This window comes from Spermophilus citellus, assembly GCF_964194105.1.
Source record: "Spermophilus citellus genome assembly, chromosome: 4".
Lineage (NCBI taxonomy): Eukaryota > Metazoa > Chordata > Mammalia > Rodentia > Sciuridae > Spermophilus > Spermophilus citellus.
In genome coordinates this window covers 127,859,553-127,870,435 of record NC_138185.1, presented here as the reverse complement: position 1 = coordinate 127,870,435, position 10,883 = coordinate 127,859,553, and the positions used below count along the sequence as shown (strand labels likewise).

Here is a 10,883-nt window from a genome sequence, read left to right as displayed (position 1 = left end):
GAGAGATAGGGGCTTAATTCATTTTGTTGCATATGGATTTCTAGTTTTCCCAAAAAAGCAGCATTTGTTGGAAGAGGCTATTCTTCTCCAATATATATTTTTGGCACCTCTGTCTAATGAGATAACTGTATTTATGTGGGTTTGTCTTTGCATCCTCTATTCTGTACCATTGGTCTACAAGTCTATTTTGGTGCCAATACCATGCCGTTTTTGTTACTATTGCTTTGTAGTATAGTTTAAGGTCTGGTATTATGATGCCACCTGCTTCATTCTTCTTGCTAAGGATTGCTTTAGCTATTCTGGGTCTCTTATTTTCCAGATGAATTCCATGACTGCTTTTTCTTTTCTATTAGGAATGTCATTGGGATTTTGATTGGAATTACATTGAATCTGTATAGTGCTTTTGGTAGTATGGTCATTTTGACAATATTAATTCTGCCTATCTAAGAACAAGGGAGATCTTTCCATCTTCTAAGATCTTCTTTAATTTCTTTCTTTAGCATTCTGTAATTTTCATTGTAGGGTTCTTTTACCTCTTTTCATTGATTTCCAAGTTTTTTTTTTTTTTTTTTTTTTAGGTTATTGAAAATGGGGTAATTTTCCTAGCTTCTCTTTCAGAGGGTTTGTCATTGATGTACAGAAATGCCTTTGATTTGTGGGTGTTGATTTTTTTTTAATTTTTTTATTGGTTGTTCAAAACATTACATAGTTCTTGATATATCATATTTCACATTTTGATTCAAGTGGGTTATGAACTCCCATTTTTACCCTGTATACAGATTGCAGAGTCACATCAGTTACACTTCCATTGATTTACATATTGCCATACTAGTGTCTATTGTACTCTGCTGCCTTTCCTATCCTCTACTATCCCCCCTCCCCTCCCCTCCCCTCCCCTCTTCTCTCTCTACCCCCTCTACTGTAATTCATTTCTCCCCCTTGTATTATTTTTCCCTTTCCCCTCACTTCCTCTTGTATATAATTTTGTATAACCCTGAGGGTCTCCTTCCATTTCCAAGCAATTTCCCTTCTCTCTCCCTGTCCCTCCCACCTCTCATCCCTGTTTAATGTTAGTCATCTGCTCATGCTCTTCTTCCCTACTCTGTTCTTAGTTACTCTCCTTATATCAAAGAGGACATTTGGCATTTATTTTTAGGGATTGGCTAGCTTCACTTAGCATAATCTGCTCTAATGCCATCCATTTCCCTCCAAATTCTATAATTTTGTCATTTTTTAATGCAGAGTAATACTCCATTGTGTATAAATGCCACATTTTTTTTATCCATTCGTCTATTGAAGGGCATCTAGGTTGCTTCCACAGTCTTGCTATTGTGAATTGTACTGCTATGAACATCGATGTAGCAGTGTCCCTGTAGCATGCTGTTTTTAGGCCTTTAGGGAATAGACCCAGAAGGGGAATAGCTGGATCAAATGGTGGTTCCATTCCCAGCTTTCCAAGAAATCTCCATACTGCTTTCCAAATTGGTTGCACCAATTTGCAGTCCCACCAACAATGTACAAGTGTACCCTTTTCCCCACATCCTCGCCAGCACTTGTTGTTGTTGGACTTCTTAATGACTGCCAATCTTACTGGAGTGAGATGATATCTTAGGGTGGTTTTGATTTGCATTTCTCTGACTGCTAGCGATGGTGAGCATTTTTTCATGTACTTGTTGATTGATTGTATGTCCTCCTCTGAGAAGTGTCTGTTTAGGTCCTTGGCCCATTTGTTGATTGGGTTATTTGTTATCTTATTGTCTAATTTTTTGAGTTCTTTGTATACTCTGGATATTAGGGCTCTATCTGAGGTGTGAGGAGTAAAAATTTGTTCCCAGGATGTAGGCTCCCTATTTACCTCTCTTATTGTTTCTTTTGCTGAGAAAAAACTTTTTAGTTTGAGCAAGTCCCATTTGTTGATTCTAGATATTAATTCTTGTGCTATGGGTGTCCTATTAAGGAATTTGGAGCCCGACCCCACAGTGTGTAGGTCGTAGCCAACTTTTTCTTCTATCAGATGCCTTGTCTCTGGTTTGATATCAAGCTCCTTAATCCATTTTGAGTTAACTTTTGTGCATGGCGAGAGAAAGGGATTCAGTTTCATTTTGTTGCATATGGATTTCCAGTTTTCCCAGCACCATTTGTTGAAGATGCTTTCCTTCCTCCATTGCATGCTTTTAGCCCCTTTATCAAATATAAGAAAGTTGTAGTTTTGTGGGTTGGTTTCTGTGTCCTCTATTCTGTACCATTGGTCCACCCGCCTGTTTTGGTACCAATACCATGCTGTTTTTGTTACTATTGCTCTGTAGTATAGTTTGAAGTCTGGTATCGCTATACCACCTGATTCACACTTCCTGCTTAGCATTGTTTTTGCTATTCTGGGTCTTTTATTTTTCCATATGAATTTCATGATTGCTTTCTCTATTTCTACAAGAAATGCCATTGGGGTTTTGATTGGCATTGCATTAAACCTATAGAGAACTTTTGGTAATATCGCCATTTTGATGATGTTAGTTCTGCCTATCCATGAACAGGGTATATTTTTCCATCTTCTAAGATCTTCTTCAATTTCTCTCTTTAGGGTTCTGTAGTTTTCATTGTATAAGTCTTTTACCTCTTTTGTTAGGTTGATTCCCAAGTATTTTATTGTTTTTGAGGATATTGTGAATGGAGTGGTTGTCCTCATTTCCATTTCAGAGGGTTTGTCGCTGATATACAGGAATGCCTTTGATTTATGTGTGTTGATTATATCCTGCCACTTTGCTGAATTCATTTATTAGCTCTAATAGTTTCTTTGTAGACCCTTTTGGGTCTGCTAGGTATAGAATCATGTCATCTGCAAATAGTGATAATTTAAGTTCTTCTTTTCCTATTTTTATGCCTTTAATTTCTTTCATCTGTCTAATTGCTCTGGCCAGTGTTTCGAGAACTATGTTGAACAGAAGTGGTGAGAGGGGGCATCCCTGTCTTGTTCCAGAATTTAGATGGAATGCCTTCAATTTTTCTCCATTCAGAATGATGCTAGCCTGGGGCTTAGCGTAGATTGCTTTTACAATGTTGAGGTATGTTCCTGTTATCCCTATTTTTCCGAGAGTTTTGAACAAAAAGGGATGCTGTACTTTGTCGAATGCTTTTTCCGCATTTATCGAGATGATCATATGGTTCTTATTTTTAAGTCTATTGATGTGGTGGATAACATTTATTGATTTCCGTATATTGAACCATCCTTGCATCCCAGGGATGAATCCTACTTGATGATGGTGTACAATTTTTTTGATATATGATTTTGTATCCGATTCGCCAGAATTTTATTGAGGATTTTTGCGTCTAGGTTCATTAGAGATATAGGTCTGTAGTTTTCTTTCTTTGAAGTATCTTTGTCTGGTTTAGGAATCAGTGTGATGTTGGCCTCGGAGAATGAATTTGGAAGTTCTCCCTCTTTTTCTATTTCCTGAAATAGCTTAAAAATTATTGGTATTAGTTCCTCTTTAAAGGTTTTGTAAAACTCTGCTGTATACCCATCCCGTCCTGGGCTTTTCTTAGTTGGTAATCTTTTGATGGTTTCTTCTATTTCCTCAATTGATATTGGTCTGTTTAGGTTGTCTATATCCTCCTGTCTCAATCTGGGCAGATCATATGACTTAAGAAATTTATCGATGTCTTTACTATCTTCTATTTTTTTGGAGTATAAGGATTCAAAATAATTTCTGATTATCTTCTGTATTTCTGAAGTGTCTGTTGTGATATTGCCTTTTTCATCCTGTATGCTAGTAATTTGAGTTCTCTCTCTTCTTCTCTTTGTTAGCATGGCTAAGGGTCTCTTGATCTTATTTATTTTTTCAAAGAACCAACTTTTAGTTTTATCAATTTTTTCAATTGTTTCTTTTGTTTCGATTTCATTAATTTCAGCTCTGATTTTAATTATTTCTTGCCTTCTACTTCTTTTGCTGTTATTTTGCTCTTCTTTTTCTAGGATTTTGAGATGAAGTATGAGATCATTTATTTGTTGGTTTTTTCTTTTTTTAAGGAATGAACTCCATGCAATGAATTTTCCTCTTAGAACTGCTTTCAGTGTGTCCCATAGATTCCGGTATGTTGTGTCTGTGTTTTCATTTATCTCTAAGAATTTTTAAATTTCCTCCTTAATGTCTTCTATAACCCATTGATCATTCAGTAACCTGTTGTTCATTCTCCAAGTGATGCATGATTTTTCCTTCCTTCTTTTATCGTTGATTTTCAGTTTCATTCCATTATGGTCAGATAAGATGCATGGTATTATCTCTACTCCTTTATATTGTCTAAGAGTTGCCCTGTGACATAATATATGATCTATTTTTGAGAAGGATCCATGTGCTGCTGAGAAAAAAGTGTAACTGCTTGATGTTGGGTGGTATATTCTATATATGTCAATTAAGTCTAGGTTGTTAATTGTGTTATTGAGTTCTATAGTTTCCTTATTCAACTTTTGTTTGGAAGATCTGTCCAGTGGTGAGAGAGGTGTGTTGAAGTCTCCCATGATTATTGTATGGTGGTCTATTAGACTCTTGAACTTGAGAAGAGTTTGTTTGATGAACATAGCTGCACCATTGTTTGGGGCATATATATTTATGATTGTTATGTCTTGTTGGTGTATGGTTTCCTTGAGCAGTATGTAGTGTCCCTCTTTATCCCTTTTGATTAACTTTGGCTTGAAATCTATTTTATTTGATATGAGTATGGACACTCCTGCTTGTTTCCGAAGTCCATATGAGTGATATGATTTTTCCCAACCTTTCACCTTCAGTCTATGTATGTCTTTTCCTATCAAATGCGTCTCCTGTAGGCAGCATATTGTTGGGTCATGTTTTGTGATCCATTCTACTAGCCTGTGTCTCTTAAGTGGTGAGTTTAAGCCATTAACATTTAGGGTTGGGGCTGGGGATGTGGCTCAAGCGGTAGCGCGCTCGCCTGACATGCGTGCGGCCCCGGTTCGATCCTCAGCACCACATACAAACAAAGATGTTGTGTCCACCAAGAACTAAAAAAAATAAATAAATAAATACTAAAAAATTCTTTCTTAAAAAAAAAAAAAAACATTTAGGGTTATTATTGAGATATGGGTTATCCTTCCAGCCATATTTGTTTATTTATGTTACTGAATATGGTTTGTTTTCCTCTTTGATTATTTTCCCCCCTTTACTGTCCTACCTCCCACTGTTGGTTTTCATTGTTATTTTCCATTTCCTCTTCCTGTAATGTTTTGCTAAGGATTTTTTGGAGAGATGGTTTTCTAGCTGCAAATTCTTTTAACTTTTGTTTATCGTGGAAGGTTTTAATTTCATCTTCCATCTTGAAGCTCAGTTTTGCTGGATACACAATTCTTGGTTGGAACCCATTTTCTTTCAGTGTTTGAAATATGTTATTCCAGGATCTTCTAGCTTTCAAAGTCTGTGTTGAGAGATCAGCTGTTATCCTGATTGGTTTACCCCTAAATGTAATCTGTTTCCTTTCTCTTGTAGCTTTTAAAATTCTCTCCTTATTCTGTATGTTGGGCATCTTCATTTTAATGTGTCTAGGTGTGGATCTCTTATGATTATGCACATTCGGCGTCCTGTAGGCTTCTAGGATTTGGGATTCTGTCTCATTCTTCAAGTCTGGGAAGTTTTCTCGTATTATTTCCTTGAATAGATTGTTTATTCCTTTGGTATGGACCTTCATGCCTTCCTGTATCCCAATGACTCTTAAGTTTGGTCTCTTTATGTTATCCCATATCTCTTGGATGTTCTGCTCATGGTTTCTTAACTGTCTTGCTGAGCTGTCTATGTTCTTTTCAAGTTGAAATACTTTATCTTCATTGTCTGATGTTCTATCTTCTAAGTGTTCTACTCTGTTGGTAGTATTCTCAATTGTGTTTTTAAGTTGGTTTATTGCTTCCTGCCTTTCTAGGATTTCTGTTTGTTTATTTTTTGTAACTTCTATCTCCCTGTATAGTTGATCTTTTGCTTCCTGGATTTGATTATGTATTTCATTGTTGAAGAGATCTTTCATTGTCTGATTTTGCTGTCTAATGTCTTCCTTGAGACTCCAGGTCATCTGAAGCATGTATCTCCTGAATTCTTTATCTGACATTCCATCTGCTGCAGAAATTACCTCTTCTAACGTTGAGTTGACCTGCATTGCTTGTGGTCCTTTCTTTCCTTGTCTCTTCATACTGTTCGCATTTCTTTCTGCTTACTGAGACTGTTGTGTTGTTGAATTTTCCCCCTATATATTTGTATTACTCTTGTATAGTTGCAAAGTCTCCCGCGCAGGCGCGGACAGGGGCTCTGCTCCTCCTCCAATTGGGGCGCTGTGCCTACCACATCGGCAGGCCGCTGGGCCTGTTCTGCTGGTTGGTAGCAGGTGCGCCTACCTTGCAGGCGCGTGGGGCGGCTCTGCCACTCCCAGGTTGCTGTGCCTGACTTGCTGGTGGGTTGCAGGTCCGGCTACCTTGCAGGCGCGGGGGAAGGGCGCACACCTATTTGTATTTAGACAGTTAAGCGAAATGGAGGACGTAATGCTTGGGATGAAAGTTGGGGGAAGGGGAAGGTAGGTGCTCTTGAAAAGAAAGAAGGAGAGGGAGATAGATAGCATAGAGGAGAATGGAAAGAGCAGTAAAACTTGGAAGGGGAGAGAGAGAGGGCAAAGGGAGAGAAAAAGTTAAAATGAAATAGGAAATAAAATTAGGTCTTAGAGATCCATTTTCTTCTCTTCCCGTAGGCAAAGCTGTGCCCTCCGGGCTGAGTTTTGCCTTCAATGTGTCAACAGCAATCCCTGTAAGGCGGTTCCTGGGAGTCTCTCAATCCTGTTGGTCCAGAGCCGTTTCACTTCTACGGCCCCTCCTCCCCTTCCTCCTGCCAGCCAGCCAGGTCCTGCTCACCGGAGGCAGTTCACCAAGGATTTGGTTACACTTTCAGCCCCACCAAGTGCTCTATTTCCCTAACTACTGAGCACTCTCGTTGTCATTCATCTAAGCCCCAGTGCTGTGGAGCTGTAGTCTGGGAGTCAATTGTTTAATTTTTCCGGACCCCTTTGGTGGGCACACCTTCGGAATCTGGCAGCTAAGACCATTGGTGTCGCTGCTGGTGGTAATAGGAGTTGGGCGTCTAGGATCCCCTCTACTTCCCTCAGCCCCTACAGTCACAACCACACTGCTGGCGGTAGGAGGAGTTGGGGGTCTGGAGTGTCCTCTGTTTCCCTCCGCCCCTACCGTCACACCCTCTCAGTTCGCGGTTGGGGGATTTGGGGGTGGGGAGTCTTCTCTGCTTCCCTCTGCCCCTACAGTCACGCCCTCGTCACTGGTAGTAGGGGGAGTTGGGGGTCGAGAGTCCTTTGGCCCTTAGGGTCACGCCCACGGAGAGATTTTGAAGTTTCCCGGTTGTTTGTATCTGATGTGGGTGGGAGTCACACACCTGCTGAAGTAGATTCCGCTGGGAAGGAATCTCTTTGGCCGAACTTTGGTGACTTCCCCTCTCTGCTATGGCGGGCCCCTGGCTCCTTGCTGGAGTGTCCGTAGGGAGGGGTGGAACTGGCTTGTCTCTGGTCTGACACAATCTCTGGTTTTAGTTCCCAGTTCGCTATTTCGTAAAGGGTTGGTTAGATTCCCTTCACACTGTCTCAGGGGGGGGAGCCGTTCGCCGGGTGGGCGGTGCTGTTAGTAGAGCCGCAGGGCACGGGCTATCTGCTGGGCCAGGCGGGGACACTTCTCGCTGCGCCGGGCTGCCGGTAGAGCCGGGCAGCTGCGGCCGCGTGGCTAAGATCCGGGCGGGTGGAGTGGCCTTTTGCTGAGCGAGAGCGGGGCCTCTCGGGACGGCGAGGTGGCGGGTGCTGTCTGCGGGTTCGGGCGGGCCGCGCCGCTCGGGGCCTCCGGCCGCTTTCTGAAGCGGCTGGTGGCTGCGGGACTGGACCTCCGCGCCCACGTGGCCGGCCAAGATCCACTTGTCTGGGACAAACTGACACTTCTAATAAACCTACCAATTCCTGGCAGGTCCCCTCTTCACAGAATTTTGCTAGAAGTTCCTCAGTAGGTAGACTACTGCTGTTCCAATGGGTTTTTCTGATCCCGTTAATGTGGAGACATTGGAATCGCTGCTTCCTCACCGGAGGCCATGTTGGATCCCCCGGGTGTTGATTTTATATCCTGCTACTTGCCAAATTCATTTATTAGTTCTAGAAGTTTTCTGGTGGAATTTTTTTGCATCTTCCACGTATAGAATAATATTGTCGGCAAATAGTGATAATTTAAGTTCTTCTTTTCCTATTTGTATCCATTTAATTTCTTTCATCTAATTGCTCTGCCCAGAGTTTCAAGAACTATGTTAAATCAAAGTATTTTCAAAGTGAAACTCAAAATATATCACCTTTGCTTCTAGGTTAAAAAGCTAGTTGATAGTATTATTCCTTACAAAATTGTTTTATTTAAAAGTATTATTTTTAAATCAGATTCTGTGGTATTACATAGACTATATTTGACTAGTGGATGTCATCAAGCATACTGGACTGCTCTTTATCAGCCTTTTTGGTTCCCATTTACTTTTCAAAATCCAAGAGAGGTTCTATCCTAAATTGGTCTACCATGTACACAATATTAGTCAGTTTCAACTGTAGTTTTACCCTCTGCCTGTTCAGTTAGGGTTGCTTATTCAGGTTTAGCATCTGCGTAGACGAAAAAGAGTGCTGAACTCTAGGGAGATCTGAGTTTTAGACTTAAGTTTTATCACTCATCTGTTGTCTCTTGATTTCATTAAATCCTCAACTCCTCCACTTCCTGTTACTGGGGTTTGAACCCAGAGATGCTGTACCAGCTTTACCTGAGCTACATCCCATCCCTTTTTAAGACAGGATCTCACCAAGTAGCCAAGGCTGGCCTTGCATTTGCAATCCTACTCCCTCGGTCTCCTGAATCTCTGGGATTATAGGCAAGTGCCATCTTATCTGACTTAAATTTCTTTTAATTAGAAAGTACATACTACTTGAACCTGACAATCCAGTCTTCCTGGAATAGCATTTAATAGGACAGTTTGTGTTGAATACTAACCCATTACAAGAGCACAAAGATTAGTCCTTGCCAGGGTATGCTTCTTAACAGATTTTACTCCTTTAATATCTATATTAGACTGGCCACAGTAAAGGGCCTTTTAAACATTGAGAATGAAGTTTTTCACTCTGTGAATAAAGGAACCTGGAAGTCAATGCTTTTTTTGGGGGCAGTGCTGGGGGTGGAACCCAGGGTTTCATGCATGCTGGGCAAGCACTCTGCTACTGAGCCACACCCCTGTCCCTTTTAATTTTCATTTTGAGATGGGGTATGAGTTGCTGAGGCTGACATCAAACTTGCAGTCCTCTTTCCTCAAATACTTTTGCTGCTGGGATTGCAGGTATGTACCATGGCACCCAACTCACATGGGACACTTCTATCCTGGCTCTGGTAGATGGGGGTCCTTCTCTAACTGGGTGCTGTGAATCACCTATTTTTTTGAAAACTGACACATTTCAAACTTTGAGTCCATAAAACTTTGCTCCAGGAGCTCCATCCTGCTTTGGTTATTTTAAAGGATAACCTCCCATAAATGTTACTAAGCCCAAAGTTGTCTTTATTGCACCCTTACCTACTGATCAAGGAAAAAAGAGCCAGAGTATTGAAACCATAGTGATGTTTACCTTTGACCTTGAGAGCTTGTGTGAAGGTTCTAGTAGGGGAGCACAGCTGCTTTTATACCCTTAACCAGAGAATCAGGAATGTTGTCCTCCTCCACCCAAGCCTGCAGTTCAGGTGGGATGCAGGTAGAGTAGTGAAGGAGGAAAGGGACACCCATGTGGCCAGCCAGATCAGTCAACCCAGGTGATCAGTGGGTGACAGATGTTAACAGCTAGATGGTCCTTACATCTAGTTGTTTGCCTTTGAAAGAGCAGTGTGAACTCACCAAGCTCTTTCCTCATAGGACCTGGGGCAGTCTCCTTAAATATTCCAAGAGATGGATTTTTGTGTGCTCTTCCTACATTTTGTGTTTAACAAATATCTTGAAGGGACGGGCTATTGATCATTCTCCTTAGAGCACTGTCTTGGTTACAATGCAGAGATCTAATAAGAAGATTCCATTACCTTTGCAGGTTCTTTTGGACACCGTAGTCCAGTGCAGTGGTAGTGTTGCAACTGTAGCTAAGCAGAACATTTCCCTTTTGTTACAGTGTGTCAGCACCTGTGAAGCCTTGCTGTGGCTGCCAATGGGCAAGTGTGGTGCTAGTGCCTGGTCTGAAACACTGCTCCTGGTCTTCTGGTTCAAACTCCATTCCAAGCTTATTTCTTCATACCAGATTTAAACCACAAACTTGGATTCATGTCTGTACATTTAGACTTTGTTTTCACCTGTGCTTACCACTCCCACCCACTCCTGGCTTGAACCTCTGATGTGACTTCAGCTGCCAGCTGAGACATTGAATTTTGTATTGTTGCGTAGTGCTTAAGCACTATGGGAATCAGATCTCATCAGCTTTAAACTGCATGTTGTTATGTATCAACATTATATATATTATTTAACTTCTTGGCTTTCTTTATTTGTAAAATAGGCTAGTGACACCTAATTCATGGGGTTGATGTAAGAATTAAATGAGACTACGAACATGGCCTTTTAGCATGGTGTCTGTTCCTAACAAGTTGTTATAGCCTTTTTTCCTGATTGATGAATTATTGTCCATTCCTGCCAAATTGAACTGAAGCACTGGACTCTGACCTTGACTTTACCTTTAGTATTGCATTCCTCTATCTAAACGTCTGACCTGGACCTACAGGTGGCTTTGTGCTCTAGCCATCCTACTCATCAGCAATCTCTAACTTTTGGTTGCAGTATCTGGACCTTTATCACCAGCTC

At 41.1% G+C, this 10,883-nt stretch overlaps 1 protein-coding gene across 1 annotated transcript in view; it reads left to right on the top strand.

Moving 5' to 3' along the window:
* MAPK6 (mitogen-activated protein kinase 6) overlaps window positions 1–10,588 on the top strand; it is a 46,326-nt gene extending 35,738 nt beyond the window's left edge. The window contains exon 7 of the mRNA XM_081289099.1: window positions 10,204–10,588. Coding sequence (XP_081145225.1) covers window positions 10,204–10,423 — 220 coding nt within the window. The 3' untranslated portion in view covers window positions 10,424–10,588. The remainder of the gene's footprint in view (window positions 1–10,203) is intronic.
* The last annotated feature ends 295 nt before the right edge of the window (window positions 10,589–10,883 follow it).